This window comes from Trichoderma gamsii, assembly GCF_001481775.2.
Source record: "Trichoderma gamsii strain T6085 chromosome Unknown Scaffold_68.2, whole genome shotgun sequence".
NCBI lineage: Eukaryota > Fungi > Ascomycota > Sordariomycetes > Hypocreales > Hypocreaceae > Trichoderma > Trichoderma gamsii.
This window is the reverse complement of record NW_020171405.1, coordinates 26,519-43,194: the sequence shown is the minus strand read 5'-3', so window position 1 is coordinate 43,194 and position 16,676 is coordinate 26,519. Positions and strand designations below refer to the sequence as shown.

At 51.0% G+C, this 16,676-nt stretch overlaps 1 protein-coding gene across 1 annotated transcript; it reads right to left on the bottom strand.

The window, feature by feature from the left end:
- Positions 1 to 2,711: 2,711 nt before the first annotated feature.
- On the bottom strand, positions 2,712 to 5,345 carry TGAM01_v210645 (hypothetical protein; the record flags this gene model as incomplete). Its single annotated transcript, XM_018810169.2, has 2 exons — positions 2,712 to 5,219; positions 5,292 to 5,345. 2 exons carry the CDS (start codon positions 5,343 to 5,345, stop codon positions 2,712 to 2,714), a joined length of 2,562 nt encoding a protein of 853 aa, XP_018656602.2.
- Positions 5,346 to 16,676: the final 11,331 nt, after the last annotated feature.

Genomic DNA, 16,676 nt, shown 5'->3' with positions numbered 1-16,676 from the left:
ACGGGTCATAAGGCAAGGCAAACAGGCCCTCGTTGGCGAGCAGTCGATGGGCGATGGCAGCATCAGGGGACGACGTGACGTCGGCTGGCGGCTCTTGGGATCGGGGGCGAGCGAAAAACAGACAACGCGTGAAGGGCCTGCGCACGGACCACCAGGCCGTGGCGGGCAGTGGCTGCAGCCGGAACGGGCTTAGTCGCAAAGTCATGCTTTTCGCTTTTGGGTTAAGCGCGCTGCCGGCTAAGAGTGCGTACCTGGAAATGCCACTTGGAGTGCGCGCGCCGATATCGTGTGGATAGAGCTCGCTCATGTCTAGAGAGTTTGTGTTCTCTTTATAGACACCACGGTTGCTATAATAGTGACTCCAGCAAACAGCTAGTTTGTTTTTGGTTGAACTAATTGCAGTACACCAGCATCTCCGTCAACCACTACAGCCTCGACACAGTTCTTCTAGTTCTTCTCAGCACCTCGCAGCGCTGCATGACAGCAAGCAAGCAAAGCGGAGCCGGCAGTTGACCGATCTTCATCTAAGCGACATGTAGTCTAAACTGTATCTCATGCCACCACCGACCGTATCCATAGGGCTGGCGAATTCCCCGGCTGCCCCATGGAAATCACAACGTGCTTTAGAAGGGTCAATGACGGCATTGATGTACCTGTCATATGCGCGTGAATCGCTAGCCAGAGAGAGATCAATGAGACAACAAGACAACGCCCAGAGGTTTTTAGCACTTATATACCGTCCCATTCCCGCCTTTGTTCTCTGTAGCAATTGAATCACCACCATTGACATCATCATATCAATGCCGCAAGCACTTTGGCAAACCCACGCGGCAGATGAATCATGCGCCCGGCGCCTCGGCGGGCTGCGGCTCCTCCCGGCCTCTCACCAATCACGCCTCGCCCCGTCAGAGAAGCCGTCTCGGCGGTACTAAGTTCATGCACCTCTGCCATCGATCCAGGGCACCGGCCAATTTGGGATCGGAGACAGGAGCCCATTCGTCCCGTGTCCTGTGTCCCCGCTCCTCCATAAGCCCTTCCCCTGGCCTCAATTCTTGGGTTCAGTTATTTGAACGGATCTGAGCTGCTTGTCAACGTAGGTGTGGTCACTGCCTACAGGTACTTAGGTAGTATCTATCAGGTAAGTAATACAGACTAACTGGAGAATATGCTAATTGATCACACCCTATCTCTATTTCATAGTCTCCTCCTTTTCTGTCTCAAACACTACTTAAGATTGAATTGAACACACAAAGGTCCATTTTCCCAAGCACTCAACTGGTAGTTGACTAAACCTCAACATCAGCCGTCGCAAATAAATCCTCTTCCAAATGCGCATAGCAACATGAAAGTTGGTGGCGTAGTTCAATCGACTTTAGCCAATATCCCACGCGTGTATTGCGGGCGTTGATTAATCAACTCAGGTCCAGCAGTTTTGTAATCGAGTTCTTAACACCCGGACGCTCAGTGATCTAATTGACTTGAGCGATGATCAGTGGTCCAATTCATTTAGGCTTCATTCGATACTCATCACATGAGAAGGCCAGCGCCATGGCGAATAGATGCGACTTCCTTACCGATGGTCTCTGTAGCTTTGTAAACGTGCTCGTTGGCAGCAAATGCCGTGACAAAAGTCCTTACGTGGCATTCCGGGATCATTCTCTATTGCACATTAGGTTAAGCTTAGCATACAACCACGGCAAGCAAGTGGATATATTTCAGGCACTAGATATGTACCTCCCTGTGAGTGTGTAGTGTTTAGTCTTTAGTCTGCATTCAAAAGAGGCTTACGTACATGGCATTGCATCATACTGCCTGCACGGTATTTTGCCTAAAGGTTGGCTGACACTTGTCAACAAGGAAACTAACATAGGTAGTAGTCACAAAGACAGAGGCCGCGGTAAAGTAAAGCAATGTGGAAACTCGCATCTTTTATCATTCTTCCATCAACACTCATCAATCTATCTATCCGTAGTCCTAGCTTATGATGTACCCATCTCGACACTTGCGACGCTCAAGCATATCTTTCAAAGCAATAGAGCGCCACCCCAAAAGCTACAGGAGAGTGCGTGAGAGACACGCGCAAGCCTGCCCCCTCGTCGTCGTAACGCCGTTTCCAAGCTGAGCAGAAAGACAGGTTTGCTCTTAGTTCAAGACAAAAGAAGAAAACTCATGCCAAAAAGAAAAAGTCATGCAACATTCGTACGTGATAAGCCACTTTTTTTGATTCCTTGCCAGCCTCTGAACATCAATGTTTGAGACAACCATCCGAAAAACCAGAATAAACATCATTGAGGGAAAAAAGAAAAGCAAGAGTTTCAAATAAAACTCAAACAGCGACTACCATCGTCGTTTCTTGCCGTGACGCCTCATCCGCTATGCTCCGTACATAAAAGAGAGAAAACCAAAATATACCAATCAAAACCCTGCATCTGGAAAGAAGAAAAGAAAAAAGAAAGGAGAAAAAAAGAAGTTGAATAAATAGACAGATGAAGCAAAGGGTAGCGCAGGTTGATTTGCTTGTGTTGCCTTATTGTTTTCACAGCTAGTTGCGGAGAAAAGCAGGAATGTAGGGTTGAGAAGTAGAGTTGGGACAAAAATCCTATATAAAGACGTGAAAAAAGGATATTGGTATTGTGGGTATCATTCAGAAATGGATGTTAGCCTAGGATGCTAGGCTTGAAAGAAAAAACTCAGAACGCTCAACTAAGTTATCATGAGTGGCCTCCGTGAATGGCTTGCATGGGCGGTGCGTGATGAGTGGGGGTATGAGCCGCCAGGAGCGCAGCAGTCGAAGAAGGGATGCTTGCTGAGCCATAGACATTGTTGGCATCCCAGCTCTCCTCGCTCAGCACGCTAAGATAGCCATCGCCAACCTTGTCACGTAGAGCCTCTATTTTGCGGCGATAAATCTCGCCGTTGGAGTCCCAATCTTGCGGCTGGATATTGCCCGCACTAAATGAAAAATCCGCATGCGCATTCTCTATGGAGAAAGGGGTGGCGTCATACTCGGTGAGTTTTGCATATGCATCAGGAGGCGAAGCCGGGGTGCTGGATGCGTGCGAAGCTCTGTAATTGAAATCCATAGAGTTGACAGCGGCTGAAGGCGATTCGATCGGGAATCTGAGGCTTTGCACGTCGATCGGCGAAGGCTGTGGAATCTTGTCACTGGTTGAGAGATCGACGATGCGTCGTTTTGTATTTCTGCGACGCCGCGTCGAGCTTGTGTTGCTTTCGCTGGCAACAGCCTTGGGAACCGGCCTCTCCTTGCGCAGGACAGTGGTCTCTCTAGCAGCGGCGTAAACGCCGGGCTTGCTTACATCGACACCTCGCACCTCAGTCACAATCGGCTTTACAACCGGAACCGACTCGGGAATTGGAGCTCGGTCAGCGAGGATTCGCTTCTCGGAAGAGCTAGGTCCGCTTCCATCAATGACAATATCTTCGGTATATCCCGGTGTCAGGCGAAACAAATTGAAAATGGTCACACGGTAATCTTTGTGCGTGCGGGTGAAGGGGTTGCCCTCGACCCAGATTTCACGAATCTCCGGGATTCCGGTCAAGCGTGCAAGCTCCTTGGGGTCTGTGAGCCGGTTATCTCTAAGGTCCAGCCGTTCCAAGGGATACAGCTTCTCGATGCCTGCAAGAGATTGGAGTCTATTGGCTCGCAGATTGAGAGCGGTAATGGCTGGCAGAGGGTTTCGGGTCAGAGAATGCAGAGAGTCAATCATGCAATGCGACAAGTTCAAGGCACGGAGAGCAGTGAGAGTGGAAAGACTGTCCGGAATTTGGCTGAAGAGGTTGGACGACAAGTCGAGGGAGAAGAGGGTGTTGGACAGAGGGGCCAAGCTGGATGCGGGAATTGAGGTCATGGGGTTATCCGCTAAGCTGAGGTGCCTCAGAAAGCGCCATTTTGATGGGGGAAGAATGGTGGCTCCCAAGAGGTTCCCAGAGCTGCCCCTCGAGTGGTGGTGATACCAGGAGTCAGATAGGCTGGAGTTGGAACTTCCAGATCCAGAACGCCTAATTCTCTGCTGCTGGGATCGAATGTGGTGGTTACGAGAGCTGGCCGGGCGTGACGGAGAATGGCTTCTTGGTCGAGAGTCCTTGTTGAGAGACTGCGGTAGATCATCCGTAGACTGTCTCCGCAAGGTACGGGCAGAGCCATCGGATGTGTTACCGTCTTCGACAGCAGCCTCGCCCATGGAGCCGACACGAAGCTCGCCGAGAGAGGCTCGAGGGTCGGGTGAGCCGGGCATTGAGCCAGGGACGGAGCTAGGGACGGACACTGACCGCGAAAACTCACGCCCTGACATGGGTGGGCTCTTTCGCGGACTGTGGCTCCCGTTCCAGCTTGGTATTGACGGTGAAGTTTGAGATTTGGATGTTCTGCGGCGTCTCTTGTCCATGTCATCCAAGACGATGTCAATCAAGATATCGGAGGGATCTTCTATCCCCGCATGCTTAACCGTAAGCGAGCGGAGCTGGTCGGCCATGCGGTCCCAGCCAAAGAATTGACGGAAATCAATGTTGCTCACTTCCAGCGCCTGGACATTTTTGAAAATGTAGAGAGGAACTGCAGAGTCGAAAGGAAACTCTTCGTAGCCCTTGATTAGGCGAGCACGCCAATCGGGAGCCAGCCGAAGGCATGGGATCTTGGTGAAGGCAGAATACAAGTATTTCATGTCCGCCTCCAAGGCCGCCTTTTGACGCTCCGTCCGGGCAGCAGATATGCTGGCACCGATGCTGAAGCTTGTCCACAAGGCAGACATGCCAGACATGACGCTCCGGATGCTCGTGACGGAGTGTATTGAGCCAACATCTGAGCTATGGCTTCTGGAACGCTGGGTATTGCTTAGAAATGATACGTAATTGGCAGACGACGAGCTGTCGTGAAGATCTTCTAAGCGAACTTTCATGGGGCCCACATTGATACCCAACTCTTCGAAGCGAGAGAGGAGATAGAAGAGATGGTGGGGAGTCAGAGCCAGCTTTGCAGACTTGACATTGTGAGAAGTGAAGTTGAGGGGTCCGAGAGATAGGGCAGCGGCCAGCGAACTGCCAGTAGACACAGCGGTCGCAGGACGATCGGGAAATGTCGGAGACTGCGAAAGCGTGGCAGAGCTCGTGCTTTGCGTGGCTCGATGGCGCACCTCGCGGCGCTGGAATTGCAGAGCATTGGCAAGAGCCTTTTCGTGAGTGCGCACAAAGGCAGCAAGTTGCTGTTCTCCAAGTTAGCATACTTTAAACATGCTCTCCCATCAGCAGCAAGTTTGCGAGGGAAGCGAATATACCTTGATGAATAATCCTCCGTCTTCTGAATCCATTTCTGAAGTTTTCAGGATCATATAGGCATGGAGGTTGAAGAATAGGTTGTATTTATATGTATATCGGCGATTAAGGAACGGCAGAAGAGCGCGTGAGCACCTGATCCAGAGGAGTCTAATGCTGTAAAGTCCTCGGCGTTTAATTCACTTTCTCTCTCTTTTTCGAGGGGAAAAAATAAGGCCCTAGATGTGCAACCTAAGCTACACTATATAACCATTCGTTAGCGATGAAGAAGCGAAAAAAAAAGGCATTTAAGTAGTGCAGCGGAACATAATGGAATGAGGGGAGAGAAGGACGTTTAAAGAAGAATTATGCGTACATCCAGGATGTAACACCGGAGGGAGGGGGGGCGGGATTCAACAGATGCCGAGACAGGAGACTTTCACAGAAGCACGAACAAACTATGGCATCTGCTGATAAAGCAACGGTAGAAGAGGCGATTGCCTTATCAGCACGCCCGTTTCCTGTCCAAAGTCATGGACGCAAAGAGGCCTCACTAGCATCCAGCCGTCACAGAGGACAGAAAGGGGACGCAGCACCCGAAGGAAGACACCAACCAGGGCATGCGAGAAGTGGTTATCGCCAGGGTTACTGCTAACTGGCTGCAACGAAACACACGATGACAGCCAAGACGGTGCCAAGAAGGAAGTCGTACGCGAAGGCAAGAAAAAAGAGAAAAGAAAAGCAAAGAAGACGAGGAAGAAAACGGGGGTTTGTACGAGGCAGGTGGTGGTGGTTGGACAATAGGCAGCGTTTTTGGCCTGAGGAGTTGTTTGAGGGAGAGAATCACTGGGGAGGGTGGTGACTCTCTCCCTCGCTCTTTTTTTATCGGAGGCAGAGGCAAAACAGGCAGAGGCAAACATGATCGAGCAGAGCAAGGCAGAGAGAAGCGATAACAGATAGTCTAGCAGTCGTGACTCACCGTGGTACTAGAAGAGGCGGCGAATTGGGCGATGCCTCGCGGCGGCAGCAAGAAGAAGAATGAATATACAAGCAGCGACGAGACTCGGCGGCAGGTCGGAGAAGAGAAGGAAACACAAGGACCGGTCGTCGTGGCAGGGCGAAGCCGAATCTGCCGGCAGATACGCGGGCTTCGAGATTGCGCGAGGCGTCGAGCGGTTGCGTCTGCGTCTGCGTCTGCGGCTGCTGCTGCTCTTGACGTGGCCTCGCGATCAAGACCTGGCGTTGCCTGTTGCAAATGCAAAGCCTTGCGCGGTTGAGCAAACGAAGGGGAAAGGGTCCGGAGGCAGAGATGGAGGGGTCTTGGGATCTGGAGGGCTCTGCTATAATAACAAAAGCGCCTGCCACAGCGCAGTGGGCCTGGCGACAGGGCCCTACAGAGGCCTGCTGATTGGGGAGGGTCACAGGTCATCTCGCGGGTTAGCTGGGGGGTGGGCCACCAAGTACCCGTTACAAGCCTGGTGCTCTGGCCCGCCATTGGGAGCCACCAAGTGCTCCAAGGTCGAGTTGCCGCGCTCACCAATCAGTCGCGGCGTACGGCCAGCGTGAATGCAGGCCCAGTTGAGCGGTTTGCGCAGCCGTTTTCCTTGCTTGACGACTTCGTGAGTCCACCAGTGGACATCCAGCGTTAGTCGCAGGAACGACGTCTGGTCTTGATGGAGTCTCTCCGCCTGACGGTGTGCTTTCAGATTTTTTTCCCCCTTCTCTCTACTTTGCTTTCCTTCTCACCGAGTTTACATCGATGCCTTATCGCTTTAGACGAAGCATGGAGTGCTGTTGCTCATATTGATGTTCCAAGTACTGTCTACCGCTATCCCGGCAGTGGCGCTAATCTATGGAGCCCAAAAGGACAAGGACTGCGGAGGCCTGATAGACTTGTACGAAACAGAAAAAAAAAGTTGTACGCTAATTAAACGTTTAGATAAGAAAAAGAAGAAGCTGAAAAAAAAAAAAAAAAAAAAAAGCTCGAGACATCAACGACGTCTCCAAGACACAAACACACGAACGGTCGAATCTGGAAGAAGCATCCTCTCCGCTGCAGCAGCGCGGCGCGCAGCATCCAACTCGGTGCATATCAGAAGCAGGGAGGCGCGCAAAGTCTCCAATCACCGAGATCAAAAGGTGGTGGTGGTTTGGAGGGTCCATCCATCATCATGTGGGGGTTTTTTCTTTTTGGCGCCAGCAGGGATCCATCCTTGAAGGCTGCAGCGAGGCGCAACCCATAAATGACGAGGTCTGGCTACGCAAAACACAGCGGAGTGACGGAAGTGATGGGCTCGTTTCAAAGCCTGCACGCCAATCGAGCGGCCAGAGACCCTCTGTCCACCGTCATCGTCGCCGTTGGCATGCCTCTGGTGTTTATGCTTTATGCCGCCTCGTTTTCTCTGCGATTGTTTTCCAAAGAATGGCTAGCAGCTTTCTAGAAGCCACGCAACTACAATTCCATCCGCCATGCGAAATCAGAGAGCACACGACCCGTCTGCGGCTGACAACAGCCCACCCACCGCCCAAACCCCAGCTCGCGGAGGTCTCGTCTCCCTGAGCTACGTGCTCTGGTCGGGTCTATTGCCCAGCGCAGCCTAACATTCGCTGCCTCCCTTGCGGTGTCTCGCACGCCACACCAGCAACACCAGCAGAAAGATCCGACCAGGGCCGCCGCTGATTGGGCAGCGCCCTTCTATCGCCATTTTAGGCTCGCGATCGCTGAGAGCCACTCCCTGCTCACAGCCGCCGGTGGTGTCGTGCAAAGTCCCAGATACATGTGCCGCTCTGTCATGGGACTGGTGCGGCGCGGTGGCTGCGAGACATTGCCCAGCTGCTCTCCAGGAGACAATGTCGCCGTTGACTGGACGCCCGGTCAACGCCACATGTAGCCCGTCTGTGTACGCATGTACGCATGTGTTTCGTGCCATCCATCCAGCATCTGGATCCAAAGGGGGCGCGTGGGAATATCGGGAATTTGGATGGTTGCAGCTACGAGATGCTATTGCTCGGAATGCGCTCGCCGAATAGCTCCAGGCCGGCTGTCCCCTGTCAACGGCCATGGCGAATCATGAATCCATTTGTCTCTTTTCTCGGTCGCACGCCGCTGCGGAACCCGTGCCTGGCCTGTCCAGCCATCGTCCACTGCCACGGCGAGATCCCAAGTTACCACGGTGACCCTCAGCTTAAACTCAACTTTCGGTCTGTGCTTTTCGAGGACGGGCCACCAATACCAGCAGAATCCGCAATGGCGCAACTATGCGACAGGGTCTATGCTTGCATGATGAACAATTTTAGAGACCACAAAGCGCTATAAAAAATTTCGGGCGCTCAATGCCGTCACTGCAAGAAGTATCTGCTACTAAGTATTCATCTCTAAAGTCTCATTGGGCAGTGACAGTTACAGCGGTAGCCGCGCGCCGTATACTACTCACAGCCTCGGCGTCCGTCACTGACCTTGACCTTGGGTCTGACTCCGCAGTAAACGTACGTGCTTACGGCTCCGATTCAGAGCATCATGCCATCGCCTTAAGCCTGTGGGATGTTGACCATGGCCGAAGCAGAAAAGAACCGCATGAATGGCAGTTGGCTGGAGGTGGATGGCATGGTTCTACTGAAATTGTCCATCTCTAGTCGGAATAAGACGCATCGTGAGTCTTGTCCTCAGCTGATGGCCCAGAGACTGTAACAGATCATGGCATGAATCGCGCCGTTTTCCCATAAAGTCGATGGAGTCGAGCAACATGAAGTCCACTTGCGGCATAAAACGCGGTTTTGACACATCTCGCTGGAGGAGACAGGACGTCATTGCAAGTGTGACGTGGCGCGAACAACTCCAACGTATGATGGCTTTCAGGCGGATTCCTCGATCCCGTCAAGCATCATTCTACAGTCCGCTGTATAAGTCCAATACGTGCCAGTTGTAGGCATTCAACGCACCCGTAGCGCCGTTGTAGATGGAGATGGAGCGCACGAGATCTTAGCGGTTCAGTGGGGTGTGCGCCATATTGTGCAGCAGCCCTCTGCTTGGTCCATGTACTCTGTACTCTGTACTCTGTACCTACATCCAGTCCACGCTTCGCACCTCGCTCGATCCGACGTTGAAAAATGCTCCGCGCCGGGCCGGCCTGTTCCTGCTTTGTGCCTCGCAACTAGAGTGTCCAAGCCGAGTCGGTTTTGTTCCCTTCTTCCATCGATATGTATCACACACTTGCAGCCAGGCGAGCTGGTCCAAGTCAAGGCGCGATCGCTGCGCTGGGATGCTGCAAAGGATGCGAGCATGTGTGAGGCTAGCCTCGCGAACCCGCTTTGGCGTTGCGCACGCCCACCGGGATATGCACCAACGCGCTCTTGAGATGAAAAAGGTGGCGGGCCTGGAAATTGCCCGCCCGCTTTTTTCCAGCGCCACTACCAGCGCCTCGACGTCGCTAAACTTAGCGCACGTAGGGGTCGTTTTGCTGGCCCCGCCCGCCTTCCCGAATGACATGCCCGTCACGGGCCATGCGCCGCCAAACCCGAAAGAAAAGAAGAAGCGACACCACAGGCACACCACAGGCACACTACAGGCAGAGACATGATCTACCCACGAGACTTTCTGATATCCGTGATGCCGTGGTCAGCATGTTGCATTGCGCGCGGCAGCTCCTCCTCGCACGCATCGAGACGCCAGGTGCCTGTGCATCGATCTTGTCAGGCACGCGGCGTCTTTCTTTGTTCTGTCCGGCCGCACGTCTCATTCTCTCTCGCTGGCGGGTGCGTGTACATGTAACCAACAAACTCCCCCACACACAGCGGATTCAATCGATGCCACCACAAATTACTGTTTGGAAGCTCGCAGGAAGAAAAGCAGATGCTCCCTTCGCATATCCCGCCTCTGCCTGCACAGCAATCTGCATCTAGCCTCGAAAGGCTATGTCATATCCCCACCGGCAGTGTAGCCCCGTCGTTTGATTGGGAGACATGGATGTCACTCCGATGCCAGGGTATCGCGAGTGCCCCCACCCAGCAGCAAAGATGAGATGCGACCAACCATCGACCTGAAGCAGACGCTTTTTCTGATAAAAGACAAAAGGACAGCGCCGTCTCGTCTCGGACGAAGCGAGAGGCAGTTGCGTCCAACGCATCTGTGCCAGCAACCCCTTGCGCGTCTTGTTCCGGAAATGAGGATCAAGATGGGCGGTCCAGGACCCCTCCGCCCACAATCCGGTGTTTCGTGCTAGCAGTTTGTGCCTCTCTTCTGCTCTATCGTCGCCGGGAGGAAACAGCGAAACAGCCACAGTGACCGTCCAAGCACACATCTCAGACATGGCGCGCGATGATTTTCAGCCGCTTCTCGCTAGCTCGACTCCGTGGCTTGAACCCGCGATTCTAAACGACTTTCCAAAGGGATACCATTTCCACATTTAGCCGAACGCCCATATCAGCGATCGGCGCTGGCTCTATTCAGGTATCTCTGACATGACTCTGCGAGAGGTGTCTGGACTGACTAAGAAGCACCAACGGGCGGTTGACTATTCTGAGGGCTCGACGGTTGAGCAGCGATTCATTTCATACATGGTTCGCGAATCTCTTAGTTTGCCCCTCCATTCACCCTCACTCACGTCCAATGTCCCGTCGAGATGCACGGCATGCCGGACACAGTCCGTGCCACACCACCTCGCTGCCCAGTTGAGGCGGCTGGAATCGCGCTCACCGCCTCGAGTTGATTTGCGCGACGGCGACGGCGATGTGCTTGGCGCCCATGCCATGACGATAGGGCATCTTAGCCTCAGCTCAGCCATCAGTCGTACTCGCACAAAGGCATTGCACAGGTTTTTTTTTTTTTTCCCTCTCTCTTCTCTTCCTTCTTTCGTCCTCCCCTCCTCTTCTTCCCCCTCCACTCAGTCTCAATGGGGTGTGAGGACTTCCGCAACGAGTAAATGGACGGCTCTCCACGCTGCTGAATGCGCGTTACGACGATGCTCGTCCAGGCGCCTAGCCGGAGTCTGGGCCATTGTGAGACACCCGAAAGGCGTCAGCTTGCCACCCTGCGCACAAAGTCTGGCACTATGCAAAGCCACCTCTTGGCTGCTTTGTCTTGCCTCAGATAAGCATGCTTTCTGTCACTCGTCGACTTTTGATATTGTGCTTCTTCTTTTGACCAGGGGGTCGTGGTGCTGCCCAGCCAATAGAAACAGGATTGTTTATGAGAAGTGAAAACGTAAATTTGAAGCCCGCGCTTCTGGCTTCACGCTGAGGGAAGCATAATCGAGCGGCGCGCTGGCGAATCATTCGCGTCGCACGCATGGCGTCTTTTCTTCTCCCTGGCAGTTCCTCATTGACTCCATTCATACAAGTACACACAATAGGCCCGAGGTGGGCTTTCGGATCATCCCATCATACGAAAACTGGAGCGCCGGTATGACCCCGGAGAATGTCAGTGTGTCGTCTATCCGAAAGGCTGGGGTAATGTTTCGACGTCACATATACCTTCTGTCCACGCACCTCAGTTTCAGCACGACTGCAATCCCTATTACCCTATTTGCATGCTCCTAATTGACTCGGCACAAATAGCGGCGTGATAATGATTAGCGGTACCTACCTAGTACGGTGGTAGCAATGAACTGCTACTGCTACCACCTACATGTGGCATCTGAGCGATGATCCTTGACCGGACCCTGATACCCTGATACGTTTTGTGCAAGATCAGCACCCTTCGTACAGCCGAGAGACCCCGAATTCTCCTTCAACTGCCGACGGAGATCGGGTTTTCCAATATTCGTCCAAGGTGAGCCTCTTGATAGCTAGGCGATGGTCAACTCCAAGTCCATGCACTACCAGCTACTCCAAAACCAGTAGAGATTGCCTTGACAGAATACTGCTACAACTAGTAAAGTTTCTTGTCTTACATGGACTTGAACCATCTCCGAAAGTTTCTAAACCGATGCGTTGGTCTGCCCCTCCGAGCCTTCTATGGACGAGATGATCAACGCGCCCCACTGCTTTAGCTTCCCCATACGACAAACTAAGAAGAGCCTACATCCATCCAAGGGCATCGAAGAAGCGTACATCACGTCTTTAGGCCCTCTGCTACGATGTACAATGCCTTTAAACGAGCCGGTTCAACCCATGAACGTCTCTTGTCTCGGCCTTTTGACAAGCAAGTCAGCTAATGGAACGCCGATCACGGTTCGGACACTAACACCGGGAATCTTTTTTTCCTCTTTCACAAGCCAAAAAAGCCCATATCTGTGTTTATTTCCTGGGATCTGCTCGTGGCGCGGTACGAGCGGCTGTTCCATAAATATCACCAGCGGACCCAAGCGACACATGACTCCAGAGTGGACATTCCAGCGTCGACGTCTACGGCATTTCACGATTTCCCATACCCTCCGGCGTTTATCCTCCGTACTGCTCCCCTTCTGGCACACCGCTGCACGCCCCCAAAGGCTTCGTCGAGACCAGCGGCAGCGGCAAATACTCGCCATCAAGCGAACAGCTGCGGATAAGGGCCCTCTCGTAGCCTCCGCAGTCTGGGAATAGATGCACGTCTGGACTCGAGCCCATGCGTCATACCTGCCCATCTCGTCTTCATGCTTCTGCCAGGCTAATGCACGAATGCTTGCCTAGGCCGCCATCGTGGTGGAACGGATAGACCCTTGGTTGGCTAGAAAAGAAGAGCGATTCTCTCTTATCAGTTTTCTTTCGTCCTTTGCTGCGGGGGATCGTCGACGCGCGCCTGCACCATGACCGAGAGGACGCAAAAGCAAGGTAAAATACGCCACTTTCCCAAGGGGTCTCTGCCCATTGTACCTTTTGCGATCTCAGATCGTAGCGAAAAGCAAGCATTCCTCACAATGATCTCAGCAGACAAGATTGTGAGCTAATCGTCCGCGTGTGATTGAAGATTGAGAGATTGTGTAACGTCGCGATCTACACCGACCAGCCCTTCTGACGGCTGGTGGTGGCAGTCATAACAGCGGTGAGAGAGAGGTTTGCGGTCCACGAGCAAATCTGTTTTTGCCTTGTTTCCTCCCTTTTTTTGCCTCTTTGCTTCTATTGCCTTTTGGTTGGTGTGGTTGTAACGAAATGCCTCTCCGCCAATTGAACGCGTCGACTAGCACTAATATCATATGCAGAGTCGAGTCGGAAGGAATCGCAGCCTGATGCATACATCCCACTTCATGACAGACGCACTACGATGGTGTCAGTGGCAGTAGTACGGTGCTATTTTATTAGTGGTGATGCGAGATATGCGAGCGATGAAGCGTGTCTGACGATGATACTCTTAGCTCCAAGGCTAAGGCGCTTCCTCCCCCCCCACGTAGAGATCGAAGCGTGATGCTGAAGATTTTTCTTCTTTCTTCTTTTTCTTCGGAAGCCTTCTTAGCTTGGACTCGTAACAGGCATAGACTAGATAATTTGTAGTCTAGTATCCGTCGTTGTTCTAATTTTGTCCAACTGACAACTGAGATCCTATACACGATAGCGCTGAAGAGAGTTTACACTACGGAGCGGATTAATCTGGTCCGGCTGACGAGAGTTGCTTTCTTTAACATTGGCGCTGACGCGGGCAAGTATGATTACGAACTGCGTGTAATATGCCTACCCGGTATGAGATATGAGATGATGGACTGCGCCTCGATGAGACATCAAAATTCTCTGAAGAGTGAAATATGAGAGTGAGGATCTTTTTTTGTCTTGTAGGGGTTTAAAGTTTTATGTTTTGCGACTTGGATTGGAAACTAGCGCAGGTAAATTCACGTAAGATGCGTAGAGTTGTTTAAGCTTGAGATGCCGCATATCAGAATCATATAAACTTGGAAAAGCACGCAATCTATAAGAAACCAGGAGTAAAGAATGAAATCTATAGAGCGAACTCTCGATTCTCTAACTCCAGATGGCAGACTATCTTTTCAGAGATCAATAGTAGCCTTGAGTGATTGAGAGTTGTTTGAAGAACATAACGCGTGTTTTTAGTCCGTAGTTTCTATATGTCTTGTTTTGTGACGATATATGAGTGATTGAAGATGGAAGTTTAGTAACAGACAAGCAAATGGATTAGTTTGAGTTGGTTATAGACGCAGTTCTGAACTACTGGAGAGCGATGATCACCTTTTGCGTCTACAATTGTTTTTACAGATACAACAAATCTTTGGGGCCAGCAGCCTTTGCATGCACCTTTCGTGATGATTGCCGGGAAACCGAAGACAGCAGTTTGAGCAGTCTGGACTAAGTGTGGCAGCAGTCACTGGAATCAATTTCCGAGAGCGGTGGTCGCCTTTGATGTCTTGGTGCTGTTTTGTGAGTCTAGTGTTTGAGTCGGCAGTCTTTATATGGCATAGTTTGTGACCATGATCGAGCAAATAAGGACAGCGACTCAATTGTTGAAAATCAAGTGTGGCAAGAGTCATCGGAATCGACTTCCCGAACGTGATGGTTGCCTTGGGCATCCTTGTGCTGTTTAATATAGTGTGTTCTTCGAATCGGCGGCTTCTGTATGCTTCTCCCCTAATTATCGTCAGCAGCTTTACATGGGATTTCAGATGCTTAGCTCGGTGAGAATAAAAGTCACGATTTTCAATCCTTGGAAAGTGATAAAGACCGCTCCTATGGTGTTTTGAGGCTGCTTGAATAGTATAGAGAATCCTTCGACTCGACAGCCTCTGTATGCATATTCTGTGATGATAACCGAAGAGCTATAGATGACATTTTTACAAATGCCAAGTTAGTGAGGCAAAAACTACTTTTCAATTGTTGGGTGATAAAGACTTTTGATGCCTTGGGGCTGCTTGAAGGGTAGAAAGTGTCCCTCGGACCGGCAGTCCTTTGCATACATATATGCATCGTCCGGAGCCACTTATCAAATCGCAAGAAATCCCTCTGTTGTTCATGGCGCAATTTCAATATTTTTTCGAAAAACCCGAGTTGCGGTCGTGCTATGCCTGTGTAAGATATCTCTTCTGTTCGAGGCTGAGGTAATGCATATCTCCACCAACCACATCATGACTCTCGGTTAGCCGAACATTGCCGAACTTATATGGTGCATTCGCCAGACTATTGCAAAAAACCAAAAAACAAAGGGATGAGGCAGTACACACTATTTATTTGTTCGGAATGCAGGGAATATTGTAGATTTGCGGCAAATGCTGGCGTTGAAAGCCTGCTACCTTGTTCGGTGTTAGCCCGTGATCGTGCAACTGGCGTTGAGCTATCAGATACCTTTCGCTCCTCAGCGAAGTCGATTTTGAAAATAATATACACGTACCTTAATTGATTGTATCCAGTGGAAGCGGGAACAAATAGCGGACCTTTATGAGCTAGCATGACTGTTTAGCCCAAAGGCAAGCATGATTCAGTAGTCCTTGGTTGCGTGATCTTTGAAACTGCCATTAATATGAACAAAGTCCATGTGGCGTCAGGCAATTTAAACATATTCCAAATTTTTAAATGAAGAAAGGGGGTGGCGACGTGATCGTGAGATTCATCCATTCTTGTATAGCTGAATAGGATGCCTCGTGCCAAAGCTGCTCAGCAGAGATTCGTTGTAGAACCACATTAATCCTACTTTCGGTACTATTTGCGTTAGTTTCAAGACGTATATTTTTACAGTTCTCCATGGATATTGGAACGGACTCCATGGAGGCGAATTGCATTGAACCTGATAAGACTAGAGTTTAGACAGCTCGATATTTCCCGCAGACCTCGTGATAACCTGACGAGACCATAACGTATTCAACCCAATCGAGAAGGCCAATAAGAAAATAGCGTGTTTGTTCTCCACCAAAAGAAGGGATTAGTGTTGTGTATCATTTAAACTGATCAACAAATTTTACGCCCCTCAGATACCAAGGTATTTCAATTCAGGAACCGAGTCAAAATGTACGATCTGATGGATTCGCTGCTATCTCCAAAAGTTGATCGGTTATTGCTGTCCGCCATCGGAGAGCTACATGCAGTTGCAGATGCAGGGGGCCAAAGAGTTTCATCAGTCGCTGCAACCCATCCCAAGCGTCAGATAGTTGCGCCCGACTCATACGAGCTGCAAGGAATTATGGAGTAGAGCGACCGGCATCTGATCCTGAGGCTCTTCACTACGAGGCTAGAGATGGGTCTAGATGGTCGAGACTATTCTTTCAATCAAAATCGATAAATTCCGAGCGTTTCCTTTTTGCCAATAAACTAAGCGCGCTCTGTGCTAGAAGACTTGATTCTAGCATTTGTTCAAGATCACACATTTACATCGATGAAAGAGTTCAGCATCAAGACCGAATGCTCCACAATCATGTAACCTGCATATAATCTTGACAAGCATGCCGACATAATGAAGATGAATAATTCAGATTACAGGCTGGTCGATAATCGCAGGGCAGGCTGAGAGGCAACTCGGTACAGCTCGGCTAAGGACTGATACGAAATATTACCAAACT